This window comes from Podarcis raffonei, chromosome 10 (genome assembly GCF_027172205.1).
Source record: "Podarcis raffonei isolate rPodRaf1 chromosome 10, rPodRaf1.pri, whole genome shotgun sequence".
NCBI classification, from domain to species: domain Eukaryota; kingdom Metazoa; phylum Chordata; class Lepidosauria; order Squamata; family Lacertidae; genus Podarcis; species Podarcis raffonei.
Genome location: NC_070611.1, coordinates 26,687,064 through 26,710,354, shown reverse-complemented (window position 1 = coordinate 26,710,354; position 23,291 = coordinate 26,687,064). Strand labels below are relative to the sequence as shown.

The following is a 23,291-nucleotide window of genomic DNA, read 5'->3' as shown; positions in this document are numbered from 1 at the left end:
CCATCTCTCTCCATAAATGTTCCTTTGAATGATTCTGTGTGATAACATAGCATTGCTCACGGGCTGTTGTTCTTCAATTTCACTAGTGATCCCACCTTCAGGGAATCATGTCTGGAACAAGACAGCTTGTGCTACATAGTAGATCTGATTCGGCTATGTAATGACATCACTGAGGACATACAAAGCCAATCAGAAGTGAAGACAACACTTCTGAAATATGACACACAGATAATACCAGGTCATGCAGTTAACAGGATGACATTGTGATAATACTTGGCAGATTAAATTCGACCATGCAAAGCCAATTCAGAGATAATAATATTTTCTAAATAGGAAAACACTTTAGAGCAATCACTGGAAAATGGCGGAAGACCAGACACACAGGTCTGAGGATATGAAATATGTTAATGAAAACCAGTGAGTTCTTATAGCTCAAGCCAAGTTAAAAAGCCATACAAAGGAGACTGAACACTATAGTGTGAATATTTTTTTATATATTTGGTCATTGGGCATATCATTGTATGATTTCTCATCATTGTCTTTCTTTTCACTCAGTAATATTGTTGAAGTCATGATGCAACATTTCAATATTTGCACGTGGATATTTACTTTGATGGAGCAGTATTCAATAACTGTACATTTTTTTAAAAATGCCAATAAATTTGAAGTGGTGATATTTCTAAGCGTAATCTGTTAGACCTTTAATTAGAATAAAAAGGGTGTAAACTAATCCATAGATCCAGTGATGACAAAAAAACCCAACAAACTTCTGAAGAACAAAACTTCTTTCTGTGGATTAGGTTCCTCCGATTCTCTTTCATAAACAAATCTATATAACCCTCTGGAAAAGTCAAATGACAATTGTTACATATGGAGTACCATTAATACATTTATTTAATTATAATTTATTTTTCAACCATAAAACGGACAGAGCATGGTCCTGGTCTACTCATTAGGAAAGAAAATGATAAAAAGTAACTTCTAAAAAATCCAAAAATCACCAGTATCAAATAATACTAATATCAATATTGCCTGAAATACAAAGAAACAGCCAATGTGTCTATCTATATAAACTTTAATTAAGAACCTTGCATTGAAAAGCAGATGATACACTATATAGTTAGCTGTGCTGACAACTGCTGGGAACTTAATGTCTGCATTAAATTTGTACAATTGTGTTGAACAATGTAAATCTGAGATTAGCTAATTAGCATGAAATGATGAAATTTAGCTCACCTGTCTTCCGGATTAAATTAAGTAAAGTGTGCTTTGATTTCCCAAATTCTCTTCATGCAAAATTGATCTGGTTTTGTTCCTTATATCACGTTAGAAACGAAAAGGCAATCATGCAGTTTGGCAAAAGAAAAAAATAATAATTGTGTTTGTAGGTTACAAAAATATGAGTCACACACTGCATAAAAACCAAACCAAATTAAAACATATCACAGAAGGCTTCCAAGGTATTAGTTTCTTACGTATGAAGTCATCTTAGTTTCCTTAAAACAATTACATGATTTATGAACCTCAGCAGTGCTTGTGTAGCTTTTGAAATTCCTCTATAGACAAATTGTCATTTTCACCTGTTTTCTTTTTTAAAAAAAGTTTCAACTTGTAACAAAGAGTCAAAATTAAACTAAAACGGTATTATTGATATATATTCATGAAGGGTCTAGGCTTTTAAAATGTAAATTTACAGTACAAAAAATCATACAAATTAAAGACAGGGTTGGGGGAAAAGTCTATTCTTGCTTCATTTAAATAGTATTAACATGGGCATCTACAGTACCAGTCCTAAAAAGTTAAAGTCTATCTCTAAAGCAGCTAGCAAGGCTGTGCTAATAAAATATGGTCAAAGCTTATAATTCTTGAAGCCTCAGACATTGCACGATTACTTGAGCCAGCTGAATCAGTATGCAGTGGATGGTGTTTGCCCACCCTAGCCCACCCAAATTCACACCAAATTCCCAGCACACCATGAATTCTGAAAGAAATAGGCATTTCTTTTTAACAGCTTTAAATACAGCATAGAAACAGTCAGAACAAAGACATTCTATACCTCTTACGGAAGTCCCGGTTTTGAAAACATAAGTAATACTCAAAGCAGACAGAACAGTTGAGAACTATCTGAATTTTAATAACATCTTTCTATCTCCTGGGATCATTTAATAGGGAAAATCATGTTAGACCTTTACAACTCTTATTTACATCTCTAGGAAGTAGAACAATATTAATTTATTGGAAAATGCAAATCATTCTCCTAATGGTTGGCCTTCCCTAAAGTAAGGCAATATGTGTGTCACAAAAAAATAAATAGGATAACTTTTGTTATTTGCTATTTGTCTTTTCACTGCATATCCGATTTGTTATTATTGAAAATGATTTGAGCTTTTAAAGATCATTTTAAATACTTTTAACTATTTAAATATTGATCCAAATGTGGAATTGCTTTTCAAATTTCCATCATGCCATTATACTGGCTAGTAAAAAATGATTAGACTGTATATAATGTTGGAATTTAAATTCTGAAATTCATGACAGAATTGGAATAATTCAAATTGTGACAGGAACATTTGGATGCAATGAAATATTAGAAGTAAATTTGCTCATATAACTATTAATATTACTTACAGCAAAATAAACCTCTATATGACTGCAGAAATTCACACTTGGCTTGACTAGCATTATTTCTAAAAGACTGTGTCGATTTTAAATATCATTTTAAAATTAAGGTGCGGGAATATCCTTTACTGTTAATACTCGTACGAACTCCGAATCCATCTAAAATAAGATTCATCGCTATTGAACTTGGATTTCAGTGTTCTTCGCCCACATTCAGTCACTTCAAGAAGAAAAGCGTTTAAAAAAATGAGTGCAATGTTTTTGCTTTGACTGTGTCTCTAAAAACCTGAAAAGTCATAATTGATAGGGGCCATTCAAAAATATGCAGTACACAAAACAGATAGGATAGTACGGACAGACGTAGTTACTCCTACATATACCACATACAATCAACATTTCAATCTCTATTATGTTTTCACGATTTGTTATTAAAGTTAAAGCACCTATGTGTGGTGATTTTACTTTTACTGTACAGCCTATGTTATTGGATTTTAACACTGTAACTTGCCCCATTGGACCGAATCATGCAACTGCCGCAGATCAGCACAAGTGTTTTATAAGGCATAACTGGAACAAGTTAAAAATCATTCCTCAAACTTTCAAAAGTTGAGTTGCTTGATGAAGGAGTTCCTGCCTCAGTCTTTTTTTTCTCTTCTGAAATCCATGATTAAGTCAGGAGGATAATTTTCTTGAAAGTGTAATTTATTTGGCTTAGGATAGTGCCACAGGAATAATAATAAAAAAAAGAATTGACATCCTCTCGGGTTGGAAGGTCCTTTGAACTCAGTTGAGGACATGTTAAATCCAGCTACATTCAGAATTCCAGGTAGGCAAGGATGCCAATAGCAGACAGCAATAAACCAAGACAACTGGGCGATATTCCAGCAGCAATTCCTGTAAATGAAACAGATTTGGCTTTTGTTAAGGGATAGCCATTATGTTATATGCAAAATAAAATGGGATGCTCATCAAAATGCTTGACAAATATTTTCTGAAGCAATGAAGGTTGTGATCCAAAGTAAGGGTGTGGATTGATTTAATAACAAATTTAAAAAATAGAATGAATGGGAACAATTTGTTCATAAATTACTAATGAAGAAACCAATGCCATGTATGAATGCCAGAACTGTCCTATTTTTTCTTGTTCATTCTGAACTAATTTGGAGCCACTTTAGATTACATTGCAATTAGATGGCATGTACATTATTTAGGTGGCAATCTGATACACATGGTAAAATTGATGTCCAGGGGAAATTTCCAAAAGGCAGCGCAAGCTCAACAACTTTCGGGGTGTCCTGGTTTTTACTTTTTGAAATATGGCAACCCGTAGTATGGGATTACACTGTTAGTTGCCAATAATATAGAGATACTTCTCTCTCTCTCTCTCTCTCTCTCTCTCTCTCTCTCTCTCTCTCGTTTGGCAACTTCAATTCTTTTGGGGAGAAGTTGAATACCTGAAATTTTAAGGCCAATTAGATGGAAAGGAAGTTCTAGGTAGGGGAGTAGTAGTTGGAAGGCAACAGGAAATTTAAAAAAATGAGTGGAAGTAATGAAAATGAATTAAATGATAAGGAAAAAACCAGCTATTTTAACCTATGGATAAATATCCAAATGAGTTTTTAAACTGTGGTTGTTGAAAGAAGCAGAGACAGCATTGAGGTGGACCAAAACCACATCCACACTTCTGATTTCACATACCATTGTACTACATGTGAGTAACACATGCATAGCGCTAGGCATTGCTTAAACACATAACAGGCAGACAATATTGGTGCCAGCAGGAGATTTCTCCCTAAGGGTCCTAGGCATATGTTGGGTCTGTGTCTCCTGTCAAGTCTCAGTGCAGGGAGTGAAGATATAAGCCTTCTCTTCCTGCACATTGCCTTTACAGTGAGAATTGAGCTCCCCAACCACTGTAATTTGTCAAGGGGCTCCTGAGTGCATGCAGAACCAACCTGCAAGCAGGAGGTCCTGTGCTGGATTTTCTTTACAGATGCTTTCCATGTGTATTTAGTAGCAGAGTTAGAAAGAACCCAAAAACCAAAGGATTAAGCGAAAGGGAACCTGACTTGTTCACAAGCTCACTGTAAGAGACTGCAGTGATTAAAGAAAACCAAGGGGCACATTCCAACTTCTCTAGAGAGTACAGCCTGTGCCACAGGACAGGTGAGTCAAGAGTGATCTTGTTTAGTTATTTATTTACTGGACATAATCCTTTTTTTAAGTATTAAAGGGACTGAGTAGAGGCTATGCAGTTTCCCAGCCTTGATAATAGTTCAGTTCCTTTCCCTGATATGTTATTCTGCTACTTAATAGGGAAAAGGGTAAATGCAAAAAATCTGAAAAACAAGATCCGAACTTGATTCCAATGCAACCTATTTCTGTATACTGATAAATTATTGTTAGTATTTGTTCTGCAACAATTGTACTACAATGGCATGCACCTTGCAGAAAAATAATAATTCTGTAATATAATTCAGGTGTATTTTAAAATCTACATACCTGGAATTTTTACTTGAGCTACTTCTCCATCTCCCCCTTCGCTGTGCACCCGAACTTCAACAACATATTGACCTTTAACAGGGGCTGGAACTTCTATATAATGTTTGCCAGTACTAAACAGTGTGCCATTAAACTGGCCATCTGGTCTATACAGCACCTTTCAGGGACAAAATATGACACGGTACAGGATGTAACTCCAGAGAATAAATCAAATGACAAAAAGGCAAGCTGTATCTTATTCTAGAAAAAGCATTAAAGAAATAGCTACAAAATGAACTCCCCCCTCATTCAACTGTAGAAAAATTAAATGCTGAAACACGTAAAGTAACTGACCTGATCCCCAGTTTTAACTATTATGGGCTTTTAGGGCAAACTACAGTGGTACCTCGCAAGACGAATGCCTCGGAAGACGAAAAACTCGCAAGACGAAAGAGTTTTTCGTTTTTTGAGTTGCTTCGCAAGACGATTTTCCCTATGGGCTTGCTTCGCAAGACAAAAACGTCTTGCGAGTTTGTTTCCTTTTTTCTTAAAGCCGCTTGAAGAGGTGCAGTTGCGACGGACCATGCTTCGCAAGACGAAAAACCGCGCAAGACGAAAAGACTTGCGGAACGAATTAATTTCGTCTTGCGAGGCACCACTGTAGATGTAATGTCAGGACATCTATGATAGGCTTTCTGTGTGGTTTTTAAGAACATCAGATGCAAGCACATGTGTGAGAGACCATGTTTATTTTATGAGTTGGAGAGTTTTGGGTCCGAGCTGCAGTGCAGAATCAGGATCTTCTTAATATTCTTCCATCTGTGTCATGGTTTTCAAATCCTGCTGCTGGAGCTGCTATTTGCCTTACATGACATAAGGGAAATGGTTTAAAAAGCCTTCTCTGCACCATGGAGGTTTAAAGAAGAAATTCAACTTTAGCTAATCCAACCAGTCCAAAATTCATAACATATTATGAAGAAATGTGAGATAAATAATTATGAATGCTTTCATAAACCAGCATGATTTCCAGTCAAGATACCTTTAAGGTGTATTCAAAGCAATACTTTTAAAAAAATGAACAAAAACGGAACACATCTTGGGCGCCTGGTGAGAGGGTATTGGCAAATTATACCCACACTACAGGAATGTGTGCTTAAATGTTTTTTGTTACTTGTATTCTGGTGGTCAATACAGATGGAAATGGGTTGAGATTCATGGGAACCCGAGATGATTACTAGCTCCACTCAACACAGAGTGAAAAGAGATGTTCTAGCAGGACAACCAATCTTTGGCTTCCTTCTTAGTGCCTTCATCATGGGTAAGTAAGTAGTAAGTAGTAAGCACTGGTGGTAGTGACACGAGACAGTTTCCAGAAGCTGGAGAGCCACTTCCACACCTGCCTCATCTGAGCAATAACTGAGAAGAAATCAGGACTGGTTCTCCATATCCTCCATGGATCACCTCTTTTTCTATGCTTCATGGACTATGGTTCCTGATTCTTGCTTTTGGCTGGAAAAGCAAGTGTCATAAGATATCCCAAATCATCACCACCTACACTGATGTCCAAAAGAGCGTACTCCACCCTTTTTAGTCACTGGGGAAAAAAGGCAGCATGATTTCTAGGCCTGCCTTGGTAATGAGAGCACAAATTACAAAACAGGGTTGTGTTTTTGGCCATGGTTGATTTGCAGACCTGTTTGAATGAGAAGAACTGTGGAGTAGAGAGATATGTACTTCTGAATTATGTAGCTTGTTTTCATATCATGCCAAGACTCATGCTCAGATAACAGTTTCTAGGAGTATGTAGACAGCATAACTAGCAAGGTAATATTGAAGTCAGTTTCAGGAGTTTTACTGAAGTATTCATATTAGCCTAACTGAGGTTAGCTGTTTATACATTCTGTTGTTGCTCCTTGAAGCTGATTCTAAGTCAATTAATAGACAAGTGAAGTGATAAACCGTATTTGCTAAATTACGCAATGAGGGCACAGCATCTTAATACAGATCTTACTTTATATCCTTTCACAGTAGATTCATTGGACTGTGACTTGACATGGTCCCATGTTATGATGTACTTCGAACCAGATCTTACAGAACTGATAATTCTTGGTCGCTGCCTTGGAGCTGGAAAATATTACATGACCTTTATTTCTGGTGTGTACAGGAAGATATCCCCCACCACCACCCAGTCACACACACACAACATGAGAAAGTTACAGAGCAATCCAACTCCCTGATCCCCTGTTCTGGAATGGGTTTGGATGAGGCCGAGGTGTGCCTTCACTGAGCCATGCGCAGGTGAGCTCCATTAGAAGTCCCGCTCGTGAGAGTGGCCGGCTGAATGGCTAGCAGAAGCTACTGCTGGGGGTATCACCACTGACAGTAGCCAATGGAAACCCCCAAAGAAAGCACAGAAATCCCTGATATATTTTGGGGTGGAGCTAGGCTGGCATAGAATCTGTTGGGTTCCAAACCACCTGTGCTTCTGTCATGTTGCAGCATTGATCCAGGCCTCTTTGCCTGGATAACAGAAAGTAGGAAATCAGCAAATGAACCATTTTACTTACGTGCTTTTTCTGTAATGAAAGCCAAACGGTTACTGGGAGGTCCAACGCCTGCGAAGTTGAAAGCTGCCACATCTGCGTAGTAGTGTGTGTCAGGCTTCAGGTTTTCCAGCCTCACTGAAAAATTCTGACTGCTCACTTGTACTTTATTTGCTTCTATTTCTCTCCCACGACTGGGCCAGTAGCGGATCTGTAAACATGAGACATGTGTTTATCTGAGAACAAGAATGAATTTCAAACAACAGTGCTCGTCGCTTGACTGCCACTTGTTCCTAAAACAATGATACATAAGGTCTGCAAACAGAAGAGCTCTCCGATTCCAGCTCAAATTTTGCAACAAAAGACACTGGTTCAGTTCTGGCAGTGCTCTGTGCATTTGGAAACATGTGCAGTGGCAAACTTTACTTAGCACAAGACTTTTGAACAAGAATTAGAAACTGGATAGCAGAGCAAGATATAGTTAGACCTATACAGGAAATAGGAAATGAAAAGAGTGGAGGGATGAGACAGTAGACTCATTTCAACAATTAAACTTGCTATCTCCTTTTTAAATTCAAAAGCTGTTTTTTGTTGTTGTTAATTACTACTACCATGCAGAGGAGGAAAGCCCAGCTTGTAAGTTGACTGCATTATGAAAAGGGATTCTAAATTAGTCCTCCTAGTTCAAACTAGAAACAGGAGAAACCTCCCCTTCAAAATGGTAACAGAGAACAGCAACAGGACACCAATAAGCAATGGCCCAATGTTTTCAAAGTCCACAATGCATTCAACCAAGGGTTGCCAACCCGTTTTGGACCAGTGAATTCATTTTTAATTTTGAGAGAGTGCAGTCGCAAAATAGCTGCTATTCTGTGTGTGACATAATACAAAATGGCTTCCACGGGGAGTATGGCAAAACATAGAATTACAGAGATGGTTCATTTTATATACTTTAATTAATAATAAATATTTTTAGCTCACCTCATACCCTGTAATAGCTGGACTAAGAATATGCTGCCAAGAAACAGAGGCTTCTGTGGATGATCTGACTCTTACTTTCACATTTCTAGGTCTTTCAACAGGAGCTAGAAAAATGAGTAATACAATTCACTTCAAATGCTACAAGCGAGATATTCTACAAGCAATTCCTTGATTTACAATGAACTTGTAGCTACTTTGGCAGCTCTAAATACCAACTAATTTAGAAGGTTGTAGCCAGAATCTCCATTAATGCACTGTTCTCAAAGGCAGCAGTGTGATAAACCTGGGATTGCCAACTTGTTTGGGACCAATGGACAATTTTTGAATTTTGATCAAGTGCTGGGTGCATGAATCACAAAGCAGCTGCTATTGGGGGAGGCAGTTGTTAGAATATACGAAGTGGCTGCCAAGCCATAGTGCAAAATTAGAATGATAGTCGCCGCCAACAACCTCATGATTACCCTTGGAAGTCACCTATGTCCTGCTGATAAAGATTGTGGATTTTACATATGGATTTTACACACACACACACACACACACACACCAGCCACCTAATACCAACAGGGATCAATTCTCACTACCAGGAAAAATACCAGAGGTTAGCCACCCCTAACTTATATTGATGGTTCTTCCCCAATGGAATCAGCATCCTCCAAGCATTACAAAATAGAAAATACTGCTGTTACTGCTGGTGCTGCTGCTGCTGCTACTACTACTACAACTACTACTACTGCTGCTGCTGCTAAGCAGCTCCTGGCATAGTTTTGCATAGGCTTTTGTAATTCTGTCAGTGTTTCAGTGTTGTTTTTAATTTGTTTTTACTTAAATGATCTGTCCTGGGGGGTTCAAAAGGCAGCTAACTAATTTTTGAAATCATTGAATCGAAAAACAAACACAAACAAATGCACAAACAACTTATAAACTTTACAGAAGTTCTTCATTAATGCAGATAAGAGTGTAGGATTGTAGGATGCCATGGTACTTTCAGCATATAGCATCTGAGGCATAGTGCTTAGAATACATCCTTAGACAAAGGCGCAAAGGTATCTGAACATACAACTTCCAGGCAGTCTTTCTGGCTGGATATGCCTTGCACACAAACACTGGACATGTATCACATTGCTTTGCAGACAGAATAAATACAGACATATAGTTTTAAACGTATGACCCTGAATGTTTCAGTAATAAACATTATCTTGTATATTTATTTAAGTGTAGGGGAAAAAAATCAAGATTACCGTAATTTATATAAGCAGTCAGATCTGTGAAAAGAAGACACATAGGACAGTCTACTGTCTATGAAAGATTTAATTTTTCGAGCACAGATCACTTCTGTTTTGAGGATTCTTAGCAACAAGTTGCAACAGACAAGGGGCTGCTGCCTAAGCTCATGAAACCTTTCATATATTTAATCTTCTAACTGGGCACCCAGTCAACTATACATCAAAACAGGGAAAAACAGTTACATATCTGTTGAAGGGCATTGAACAAAACCTAACCATCCTGTACGGAACGTTATTTTTTAAAAATTAGCATTCAGTGAGTGACAGCTACTAAAACAAATTCATAATTTTAATCAATTATCCACCGTTGCAAAGGCATGGCCCCTGTTTCTAAAAACTAAGGCAGTCTGCCAGAAAAATGGTTTTTCACATGGGGATTACAGTCAGCGACTGGTGGCCTGATGGTCTGAAGCTTTAGAAGCATGCTTTCTTACTTCAGGATCTTCTCTTGAAGACACAGGATTCTCAGAAGACGACAAAATTTTCTGAGTTCAATTTTTACAAAGAGTTAATGTGAATTCCACAAAGTCATTCTTGGAACTTTCAGAACTTGCAGTACCCTTTTCAGATAACTACATGTAGTCTATAATCCTAGGAACCTTCATCTGGTGCTGGGGGCAGGTGTGTAACTTTTAGTTCCCGTCTTTCCAAAATATCCTGCAAGTATACATATAAAAGATTGGGCCTTGATTTATGTGTACAAATCCTCCAATTCCCTGTGTCATTTTATGCTTTTATTTTATTGGTTTTTAGGCTGCATTTTTTGTTTTAATGGATATTGTTTTTATATCATACATAGTCTATACTGCTTAGAGTTTATAAATTCTTTTAAATAAATATAATAAACTATAAAGTGAAGTCACCCTTTATCTCTCTCTCTCTCTCTCTCTCTCTCTCCCTCTCTCTCTCCCTCTCTCTCTCTGCTGAGGCCTTTGTGGAATTCACATTAACCGTCTGTAAAATTTGTACCGGAAATTGTCAATCTTTAGGTACATGGAGAAAAATTTGTCAAAGCAGGGAGCTCACTTATATTTCTAGCGCAGTTGCAGATTTCAAAAGAGCGACTCTTCAAATATTAATAATGTAGGGCTGTTAATCGACTAAACCTTTTAATCTTCTATCCCAAAATAGATAAGCCTTTGATCTGATCCAGCAGTGCTATTTTTATGTTTTTATGTTATGTTCTTATAGTCTCTTACCTTTCCAGGGACAATCACATGTGTGGAATTACATACACTTTTGGTTGGATATACACCCTGTCATAGTTAAAGAAGATGCAATGCAATCAATGGGACTAAACTGAAGTAAACTGAACTCTAAGGAGGATGATGTCTGGATCCAACCCTTAAGTTTTCCGAAAGCAGAACAGCAATTGTTCATTATATAAATTAGAATGAGGCTTATTATGGGTTGAAAGGTTAAGAAAATGTGATTTCAAAAGCATTTTGATGTCACAAATTTCAGGTAAAGTCATTGTTGTGATAAACTTGTGAAGAAATGTATTAATAGAAATGAATGATTTTTTTTTTACCTAAAACAATGCTTTACTTAGATATATCCAAATTGGCTTAGAGCTAAAAACAAACAAACAAACAAATTACATGTTGAATACTCCAAAATGAGTATTCTGCTTGAATTTACAAAGTTTCTTGCATGAAAATGGAACAATGATCTATTAAGTCTGAGATGGTCATGAATAGTCTTGACTGCCAATGTATTGATACCAACTCAGTTCCCTGCTCCCCCTACTCTATCATTTCTACTTACCATCATCTGCTGAATAAATGATAGCAGTGAGGCTAAATGGTCCTTCTCCTTTGTTATTAAATGCTTTCACTTTCACTTGATATTTTGATGCTGGGATCATTGATTCATCTTTATGGACATACCGACCAGTGTCAGGCTGAGGAACTATAACTTTTTTCCACACAACTTGATCAAAGGGCTTGAAGGCTACTACGTATCCAAAATTGTTACCAAAGTGATATTCTCGTGGTAAAGGCTATATAAAAAAAAAAAGACAAAAGGTTGAGAATTATTTTTTGGACGAAGGAGAACTCACGAGCAAAATGCTATCATGTATCCCCAGGTCCTAACAGGAGGGTTCCAGTACAAGGTTTCAGCTAGCCTGGAACAGTTCAGAGCATGAGAGAAATCAGATTACGGTATTTCAGGAGGAGGAAAGCAAAAAGTACTTCCTCCCACTTGTCCATATTCTGCTAAAGAACTCATATTCAGGGCTGGTTGCCAGAGCCCTGTGTGCTTTATTTTATGTGTTTCTTTATTTTAAATTGTTTTTTATCCACCCTTCATTCCAACAGTACTATCAGAGTAGAGTGCATAAAAGTTTAAAACAAAATATATAATACAATTTTACCATAAATATATCTTTTTTCCACTCAACCAGGTGATAAAACATTAGTAACACCCATTAAACACTTGAGGGAAAATATGGTCTTCAGTGGGCCCTTAAAACTGATAGGAATTGGGGTCAGTCTTAACTCGGAGGTCCTGGGTGCCTCTCAAGATTAGGTCTGGGATCGTTGCTCCTCTGATGGGTTTCAGCGCCAAGTGTTCTTAGCTATAACCATTTAGGGTATAAATAAATGCTACCTCTTTGTCATGACTGGAATGCATATTTAGCCAAGTCTATGTGAGGGTAGTTGAAGTCACCCATTACTACATATCCTGTTTTGGATGCCTCCTTGATTTCATTCTTCATCTCAAGATCTCCCTAAGCATTTTGATCAGGAAGGTGACAGCACAATGCATCCTCAGTACTAAATTACTCTTGCGGCTTGGGTACCACCACCCACAGTGATTCAGTGGAGGAGTTTTCTCCCTTTGAGATTTCTAGCTTGCTGGGCTCAACGCTGTCTTTGCCGTACAAAGTGATGCCACCAGTACATCCTCGTCAGTCTTTTCTATAGAGTTTCTAGCCAGGTATAGCCATGTCCCACTGGTTCTCTCTGTCCCACCGGGTTTCAATTGTGCCTACTATAACAAGGCTGTCCAAGTACTCCAGTTCACCTATCTTGGGCTTGGAGGCTTCTAACGTTAGTGTCTGTTTCTTCAAGTGTCTTTGGCACTTGTATTTCAGCCTCTCTGAAGCGCTAACCTATGCACTGTGCTCACAATGCCTTGTTCTCCACCACCCCTATCTAAATTTTCCTCAGTTTCACAATCTTCATCACAGAGGGGAGATTTTGTTCCAAACCAGACCCTCCTCAACTCCTGCTGGCTTTCCTTCCTCAGTTAATCTGTAAGTTAATATCATTTTTTACAGAAATCCCTCATTACAAGACAAGGCATCTCTACAATTCTGCCATGTCTGCAATTCAAAGGGATAAATGGATTTCTGCTGACATGCACACACACAGAGAGTCTCCAGAAAGATTCAGGGAGACTGAAAGTCAGTAATAAAAACAAAGTAAGCCAAACATAATCCCTAAAATCCCAGCACACATTAACAAATGTTTGAGAGGAGGAAATCCATCCTTTGTAACCATAGAAGAGGGGGTGGCAAGACTGAAAATGTGTACTAACATTAAGATCCAGCTTCTTAATCTAGTTCTCGAAAGGAGGAATGAGATAATAATTTGGAATCTGCATTAAGAAGGGGCAGTAGAATGGAAGTTTATATCCCTACTGCTCTAGCTCCTAAACATCTCGCCTTTTGAGGCTTTATGAATCACAGCAAATTATCTAGGTGTGCCAACCTGCTATACATTTTGTTCGTATGCCGTAATTTATGAAATTATTGGACCATTAAATGCAAAGTATGCAAACTTTTAGAGAACCATGCCATGACCTTATACAAACCTATCTATTTGCCCTGAGCCAGGCTGACATTAAAAACAAGATACATTTACAACATTACTTTTACATACATGCTAAAGGAATTACTGAGAAGGAAATCCTACCCACCCATTTTCCCGGTTTAAATGAGCCTCCCCATCCAGTACAGATGGGGAAAGCCTTCCATTAGCTGAGAGAAGTAATTGGGATATAAATCTATTTGGGCCTATGTGAAAGAACAAAGTGATCTTGTTTTGGTACTCTCTGATCTTGCATTAGTCACAACCCCGCCCCCCGGCTATAATTTAAAAAAAGTTAGTCACAGCTGGAAGTTATCCAAATTTGCAGTGCCAACTTGGCTAGGGATATGGACATTTACATACAGCACAAGATGTGTCATCCCCCTGCACACCTCCCAAAGGTTTCATGGTCTTAGGAGTGAACATTTGTCAATATTTTTAAGATACTTTAAAGTTTTTTGAACTTTGTTTTTAATAGACAACTCCCCCCCCCCAAATGAAAAGCAGACATCCGTAAAAATAATACTTTTGCAATTTTAAAATTACTGCACCAAGTGAATACAGAATAGTTGTTTAAGAGGAACAAGAGTAATATCTCTGCCTTATCTATATTTGCCCTTGCTGCTGCTTGAAGGAGCGTCTCCTCCCCCATCGTTCTGCCCGGACACTGAGGTCCAGCGCTGAGGGCCTTCTGGCGGTTCCCTCACTGTGAGAAGCAAAGCTACAGGGAACCAGGCAGAGGGCCTTCTCGGTAGTGGCACCCGCCCTGTGGAACGCCCTCCCACCAGATGTCAAAGAGAAGAACAACTACCAGACTTTTGGAAGACATCTGAAGACAGCCCTCTTTAGGGAAGCTTTTAATGTTTAACAGACCACTGTATTTTAATACTCTATTGGAAGCCGCCCAGAGTAGCTGGGGAAACCCAGCCAGATGGGCGGGGTATAAATAATCAATTCTATTCTATTCTGCTGCATACCAGGACAGAAAGGGGGAGGGGGAGGCAGCAGTGAGCTCAGTGCGGTGCAAACAAGTGCATGTTCATGCCAGGGCATGCACCTGCCCTTGCCGATCACCTGGCTTTGATCACCTGGCCTTGCTGCATGTGTATGGGTAGAACCCTCACTGGACATTCTGAACTGGACAAGAACTCTGGGTAAATTGTGCAGAGCTTTGAGAAACTAAAAAACAAAGTGCGAGATTGGCTTCATTATTATCAGATAATGGAGGCATATAATTTGGACAAGAAAATTGGCTTCCAGGTGGAAAAATCAAAATTAGAAACAGAACTGTTAGAACCCAAAACTAAGATTTTGTCAAAGATGTATAACTTGCTGTTGAAATGGAATACTCAGGATGAAACGGTGAAATCTGCTATGATTAAATGGGCACAAGATGTTGGACATAACATTATGTTTGCTGACTGGGAAAAGTTGTGGATCACAGGTATGAAATTCACGGCATGCAATGCCTTAAGAGAGAATATTATGAAAATGATATACAGGTGGTACATGACCCCAGTCAAGCTTGCAAAAATATATCATTTGCCCGATAATAAATGTTGGAAATGCAAAGAAACTGAAGGTACATTCTTTCACCTTTGGTGGACGTGCCCAAGAATTAAGGCTTTCTGGGAAATGATCTATAATGAAATGAAAAAGGTATTTAAATATACCTTCCTGAAGAAACCAGAGGCCTTTCTTCTGGGCATTGTCGGCCAATTGGTGCCAAAGAAGGACAGAACTTTTTTCATGTACGCTACAACAGCAGCAAGAATACTTATTGCAAAGTATTGGAAGACACAAGATCTACCCACTTTGGAAGAATGGCAGATGAAGGTGATGGACTATATGGGATTGGCAGAAATGACTGGCAGAATCCGAGAGCAGGGAGAAGAGTCGGTGAAAGAAGATTGGAAGAAATTTAAAGACTATCTACAGAAATATTGTAAAATTAATGAATGTTAGAATGATGTGGGATTGAAATTAAGTGGTTTCCAGCTGTAATGCTTTAAGAGAATATGAAAAAAGGATTATAAATAGGTAATAATATAATGGTAAGGATTTGCTGAACCAACAATTTGTGGTGGAATACAAAAAAGGGAGGTATGAGGAGGTCCGGGAAACAAGTTAAAGGAAAATAAGCAATGGAAAATTTATGTGTTTTTAATTATTTTTATTCTGTATTTTTGTTATTTATCTGTTTTCTTTTCTTTTTCACTTTATTGTAATACTTTAAAAAATCTTAATAAATATCTTATATATATATATATATATAAAAGATCTCTGGGTAAATTGTGCCCTTATTCAAAATACAGCTGTGCATTAGGAGCTAGATAAATCATACAGGCATGTCCAACTCCCAAGAGACTGCGATCTACTCCCAGTATAAAAAAACTGGCAGTGGGGGGAGGATTGCACAGAGTTTTAAAGCGTTTCCCCCCGTAACTTTTTGTACACGATAAGGATCCCGTGATCTACCAGGATCAGCTGGGGATCTACCAGTAGGTCGTGATCTACTGGTTGGACATCCCTGATATATAAGTTTCAAATATTGGCACCATTACTAATCTTAATCCATTTTATGCTTTATAACCTTTAAGGTGAGTTCCCAGAAAAGATTAAATGAGTTTAACCCTTTAAAAATGTACACAAAATCACCAAGACTATAACCAAGATTGACATGGCATCCACTTGTAATCTTAACACTACCACCCTTGGTGCAACATGAACAGGTCCTTTTGTAACAGTGTGAAGATTAAGCATAATTTTATTATTATACCTACCACCCAAGTTATTGTCAGCTCTCGATTGCTGCCACCCCCTCCTCCAACTTCAGAAGGAGCCACGTTTGGAGCTAAAGAACAGAAAAAGAGAAATGTTTTCTCTGCTTTCATAAAATAAAATAAACCATTATTTAATCCCCCCTCTCATTAAGAATGCCATTGAGTCCATAAGGCCCATACAATTATAGTAATGATAGCCTGTAATTGCTGAGAAAGTCTTGGGACTTGCCAAATGAAAAGCAAACTCTGTTTCCAGAAGAAACATGACTGAATCTAGGTTTGGCTATAGCGTGCAGTTTTTCTTGAACGTATATAGTAATTCAATTTTTGGGTGTGGGGGGGTGTTAATTAGACATTCAGAAGATTTATTGCTCTCACCTCAATAGTTTGTACTCATGTACTTTAAGCACATACTTAAAATTTACATCCACGAGTAGCTTATGGTAATAAAACTCTGCACAACTCAGAGTGTTAAAGAATATTCATAATTGCACTTATAATACTTAAACTATAGTGCTAACAAGGACTGGTACAATTTCTCTATTATTTTACTTAATTCCCTCACTTGTCATATTTCCGCCTTTCTGAAATCTCCAAACTATCATAAGTACTTCTTTGGGAATCAATTCATCTTCCAAGTTTATACACTATATTTTAGACCTAAGCTCTTTTATTAAAACAACTGCTGAAAAAGGAAGTGTCAGCTACACTAGTCCTGTTTATTTGTTTAGATTTTGTTTTAGTTGGAAATACTTTTTCATTGAGGTTTACTTTCCTCTTTCAGTTGGCTTTCCTAGCTAATGTTTCCTTCATCCTTAAAACAGTGCCAGTTTCAACAGGGTACTGCCAGTTGTGGCTCTTTAGCAGTACAAATGCTTCACATTTATACTCCTGATATGCATTCATTCAAGACAATGGCCCAATATCTGGGCTGAAAGGCCAACACAAAAGGATAATCTACTACTAATTTGCTGAAGAATGACATGCAGGCTTTTCTGTGCATTTCTGCAGTGACATATGAGAAATGCTGTTATCTCCTGCATACAGTCAAAGCAGCATGCATTATCTTCAACAATAAGGACAGAGCTAATTCTTCATGTAGAAGACACAGTTAAATAATATGTGTGTTGAAGGCCAAAGATTATGCACAACTGTGCACTGAGATCTAACATTAAGCATTTAGACAAAGCAGAATGTGTGCTATGGAGGATAAGGTCATGCCTTTGACACTGTTTTGAGAGCTTTCACTCATTTGTAAACCAGCATTATCTAGTACAACATGCAAAAACACTTTGGCATGTTTTCTTATGATCATAATGCAGAATTTGGTTAGTCCCCCCCCCCCATATTGTTACACTGCCAAGCCAGGGCATATGCACCAACACACAACAACAGCTGCATTATGTTGCATTGTGAATATAAAAAGGGGAGATTAAAAACCATCTGAAGAGCTGTTTAGAATAATGCACCTCATCTATGACATCCATTTGCCAAAACCGAGGCATCTGCATCTGTAAAGCTAAGATGTTCAGGGTATTAGTACTATGTGAAGATTAGAGTACAAATGTCTAGCTGTTCAGCATATTACAACTCTAGGAGCTGGTTCAGCCATGCTTGAATATGATGGCTTGCATATGTAAATGATCATTACAAATAATGGATAAGAACGCAAGAACCCTGCTGGATCAGGCCAAAAATCCATCCAAGTCCAGCAACCCATTCTCATAGTGGCTAACTAGATGTGCACGGGCAAGTCTGCAAGCAGGACCAAGCACAAAACCATTCTCCTCGTTTGTCTTTCCCAGCAGCTGTCATTCAAAAACATAGTGCTTCCAAAACTGGAGGTAGTAGTACAGGGAACAGTCATTCTGCGTGCGACCAAGGCACACACACACACTGTTTTCAGTCCCTGAAGGGGGCGTAACAGAGGCGTAACGGAGCAGGCACATAATGGGGTGGGGCAGGCTCTTACACATCACTGATACGTGCAATGACCTGGAAAAAGGGTGGCCAAGGATAGCTTTATTCTCCATAACTTTGCATAGCTCTCTTTTACAGAAATCCAATTTGATGGCCTTCACCACATTGTGTGGTAGTGAATTATGTGTTTATATGCATATCATACCTTACAGCACATTACATTGTCATCCATCAAATGTGGAAAAACCAAGTGATGTTCAGGCAGGTGCTAACAGAAGTTTAATTTCAGTAGGTACTCCTCACTGCTACTTAGTGGGAGGGATGAGGTGGTGGCAAGGTTGGAGCTGGGCAGGTGCATTGCTAGTAACACTTACTGACTCTGCCACTTACTGACTCTGCAATCCCCATTGCTATATGATATGATAGCGCCCAAAATTGTTCCAGAAAAGGTAAGCATTGAGTGCCTCTTGAAAACTTAAGGGAAACGAATGGAAAATATGCTAAAGGAAAATTTAGAAAATTTCCACCTAGAAACAGTGGCTTGGTGTTCATATGGAAATTTTGAGGATGTGGTCTGCTGGGGCTACTATTAGAACAGCTTCTTCTCCACTTTCAAAAACTTCATGATTATGCAAACATTCACCGAATATAAGCACAAATATTTCCCTTCTTCTAAAATATCCTGTGTTTTTAAGTTAAGCACCATCTACATAAAATTAAGTGCCGTAGAAAAGAAAAGAAAGAAATATGCTGTTTTGGTATGAGTAAGTGGTGATTTAGACAACCATTTCCCCCCTAACATGCACTGAGTTCTGCAGTCACCACATGGTGGAGTTCAAGTGGGCCTAGTCTGGAAATGTATGTGACTGCAATTGTCTTTATACATTGGACTCCTTTGGGTAACCTCATTCAAAGTGAGTGCTTATTCCGCACCACACAGAAACTGCAAAACATGATGCAGAATGTGAAAAAAAGAATAGTTTACCTGAATCCAAAGAAAACTTGCTCATTTTTGCACCAATTTGATAGTTACCTATTAAGTATTTTATACTACCATACTATTTTGGATTTCAAACTGGTAATTGAATCAGAGATGGCATTAGTGCGTACGTACAAGATCCCTCTGTTCGGATTTTCTGTGATGGCATACTAGGGTCTCCTTTCCCTAAAATATTAGTGGCCATTATCCGAAATTCATATTCCATCCATGGGATTAAATCAATCACCTTGGCTGACTCCACATTTCCATCAACAACTGGAGGGTCTAAATGAAAACAGAAAGATTATTTAATACACAGTGAAAGCAAACAATAGCAGCCAAGGTTGTGATGTTCACATTTCAGTTGCCACATGGACAGCCTCTCTTGTCAGTCCAATTATTTATGAAGAGCCACCAGCCTAGAAAACAAATGCAGTTGGGCAAGATCCCTGAAATGATACCATTCCAATGGTGTAGCCTGTCATATTTTAGAGACCATGGAGACATTTTTATGCAAACATAATTTCTATTCTACTTTCCAAAACACGCACAAGAAAAATAGAAAAGGAGCCACTTGAATCATTCAGCTACAGCTATGTTTCTCCAATCAACATGGACACTAAACTTATTTCAATAACATCAAGTGCATCAACATGATGAAAATGAACATCAAATCAAATCAAATCAGGGGCCTCTTGACATATTCCATTGAGATATGTTGGAATTTGTTACATTTTCCAAACATTAAGTTGGGGTCAGTGTGTGCAAATGTGGCTGCCCTATCAATACAAAACACTGCAATTACCATTGTGTGAACATGGTTTCTAAATGTATGTTACTGTATACTTATGCAGTGATTGCCATTGTGTCTGCAGAGGTATTCACCAGTGCCCACAGGGTTCCCTTCCCTCCTTCTGGTGAAATTAGGCTTGTAAGTAGCATTATATTGTAGCTAAAAGACCAGGTTGTAGCCATAGCATGTCCTTGGCTACAGTGGGTGTGGTGTGCCCACAACACTCTCACTGGTTTGCAATTATACCCATGGACACCAAAAGGTTTCTGACCCCTACCCTAATATCACATTGACAGGAGTCCATGACCCTGAGGCATTCTACCCTAAAACACATTATATCATTTTTATAACAATACCTTTAGTATAGAAGAGCAAGAGACAGAAAGAGAAAGACAGACAGACAGAACATTTTCAGTATTGCCCCCACTTTTTGTTCCTGAATTAGATATAGTTTCAAAAGATACTATGACTGCCTGCCAAGATGTAGAGCAACAACATTGACTTAATGGTTGAGACGTGACTTATTAAAGGTTCCTCTAATTTTGCAGTATCAGGTCAGAACTGATTTCTGAGAGGAAATAGGGAGATTGTATTCTGCACAGAAGGTAAAATTCCACATCATTCTGTTGCTGAACTCCCTGCCTTTGCTAAACACCAGGATGCATATATATTAATGCACAAAATGGAGCACAATTTAAAACCTAGAGACCATGACTGTGAAAGTGATGCAGGCAAGTGTGTTACAGCACTACTTCAACTGCACCATATGTTTTTCTCTCTTTCACACCAACCATTAAACAGCTTCTGTATTTTTTTTAGTAATGTGTACCTACATTCAGTCTGGTAGGTATAGGTTAATCTTTCTAATATTACTCTTACCTGTTTTGGCATCCTTCCAGTACTCAGAAAGAAAATTCCTTGACTGGATAGTGTAATTTGAAATAGGACTATGATTGTCTGTCCCACGGCTCCAAGTAAGAACTACAGATGTGTTTCTAATATCTTCCACTTTGAGTCCTCCTGGGGGGCCTGGAGGTCCTGAAAAACATTTCCATGAAAGATAATGACATGACCTAATCTAATATTGAATAGATAGGTATCAACAAAATAAAAATTTTAAAGAAATGAATTGCACCCTCTTCAAGCTTTGCAATAAATGTTCCACTGAGAGTTTTGTACAGAAATTCAGGGGTTGTTGCACATCTAAGGACCCGGTAACTAATACAATAAGCCTAATTAATAAAATTAGTTAAAACTCTTGAGAGTCCCATGGACTGCAAGAAGATCCAACCTATCCATTCTGAAGGAAATCAGCCCTGAGTGCTCACTGGAGAAGCACAAGGAGAAGGGGACGACAGAGGACGAGATGGTTGGACAGTGTTCTCAAAGCTACCAGCATGAGTTTGACCAAACTGCGGGAGGCAGTGGAAGACAGGAGTGCCTGGCATGCTCTGGTCCATGGGGTCACGAAGAGTTGGACACGACTAAACGACTAAACAACAACAATTAATAAAATTAGGGATGTTGTGGGACTTGATCTGAGTCTGGTCTAATTGTGAACTCCCAGAGCTCTTAAATAGCTGAGCAGCACAACTCTGGGACCTCTGATGGACTCTGCAGTATATCAGACTTACGGAAAGGGAAGAGGAAGGACACAGAAAAATGTTCTTCCTCCCTGATGCCTTCTTAGCTGGAACCACTGCACAATTTGAATCAGGATAACTAAAGAGGGAGAAGACCCTTTCATTTCCTAAGCCACTTGGATGGGCTCAAGAAAGAAAATGACCTGATTTTATCCAGAAAGAAATTTGCTCATTTCCTTATGAATCCAGGGGAAAATTGGATTCTCAAGGAGCTGGAGCAGCTCCCCTATGAAGAAAGTCCATTTGGGCTCTTCATCTTAGAAAAAGAGCAAGTAACAGAGAGATATATTAGTGTATAAAATGGTGGATTAAGTGGAGAAAGAACATTTTTTTCTCCCTATCTCATAACACTAGACTTGGGGCCAGCCAATGCAGCTAAACGCTGGAAGATTTAAGACAGACAAAAGAATGTACTTTACACAGTGCACAGCTTAACTATGGAATGTGCTCCCACAAAATGGAGTGAAGGCCACCAACCTGGATAGCTTAGGAAAATTCACGAAGGTTAAGGCTTTCAATGGCTACTAGCCAGGATGGCACCCTCCACACTCGGAGGCAGTTTGAACACCAATTTTGGGTATCACTACTGGGGAGAGTGCTGTTGTACTTAGGTCCTGCTTTCAGGTTTCCCTCAAGCATGTAGTTGACCTGCTGTGAGATCCAAACAGGATGCTTGACTAGACTGACCTGATGCAACAGTTCTTTTCTTAAGCTTTTAGGAGATCTCACTCATGCCCAAATAAAGCTGTAGGGCTCAAATTAAATGAAGATTGCCAAGGGGTGTAAAACCTTTATTCGCTCTAGTATGTTTTGAAAGATAGGCTTGAATTTCAAGAATAGGGTTCTCACCAGTGCTCCTCTGGTTCCTCTATGTTGTCAGGACACATTTAAATCCCTGTAATGCCCCAAATAAAGTTGTGCCCTGGTGTGAATTTGTTCTAGAGGCCATTCTGAGGGAGAAGACAGCTTTTCCCTTTTGGCGGCCACTATTTTAATAATAATTCTTTCTGAAATAGGGTGGAAATCCATGTCACACTATGATAACAGTTTCATCAGTGCAAGTAGTTGACTCTGGCCCATAAATTTTATATTTAAACAAAAAATTACCTCTCACAACAAGATCAGCTGAAGCTGTAGCATTATCAACAATTGACTGAGCAACGCATGTATATCTTCCAGCATGCCGTAGTTGGGCATTTTTTACTATAAGTTCACCGTTGTTTTTTATCTATGGAAGAGAGGAACAACAGAAGTCAGTAATCCTCCACTGAACTCATATTTTATGTTTACAGTTTAGTGACCTAAAATTATGTGCAATCAGTGCCCACATACTGAAAAAAAATACAGAAAATGATTACATTACCTGCCACAGACTTGTCTGCAGCACTGGAAAAAACCATAAATATATGCATCATAGAATCGTAGAGTTGGAAGTTACCATGAGGGTC

General features: G+C 38.5%; 1 protein-coding gene across 1 annotated transcript in view; it reads right to left on the bottom strand.

The window, feature by feature from the left end:
- Window positions 1–477: 477 nt before the first annotated feature.
- Window positions 478–23,291, bottom strand: part of CNTN1 (contactin 1) — a 159,023-nt gene continuing 136,209 nt past the window's right edge. Inside the window, exons 18-27 of the mRNA XM_053405202.1 lie at window positions 22,951–23,071; window positions 21,080–21,238; window positions 19,543–19,692; window positions 16,509–16,579; window positions 11,675–11,909; window positions 8,625–8,728; window positions 7,668–7,854; window positions 7,112–7,224; window positions 5,122–5,278; window positions 478–3,513 (exon numbers count right to left, since the gene is read on the bottom strand). Coding sequence (XP_053261177.1) covers window positions 3,434–3,513; window positions 5,122–5,278; window positions 7,112–7,224; window positions 7,668–7,854; window positions 8,625–8,728; window positions 11,675–11,909; window positions 16,509–16,579; window positions 19,543–19,692; window positions 21,080–21,238; window positions 22,951–23,071 — 1,377 coding nt within the window. The 3' untranslated portion in view covers window positions 478–3,433. The remainder of the gene's footprint in view (window positions 3,514–5,121; window positions 5,279–7,111; window positions 7,225–7,667; window positions 7,855–8,624; window positions 8,729–11,674; window positions 11,910–16,508; window positions 16,580–19,542; window positions 19,693–21,079; window positions 21,239–22,950; window positions 23,072–23,291) is intronic.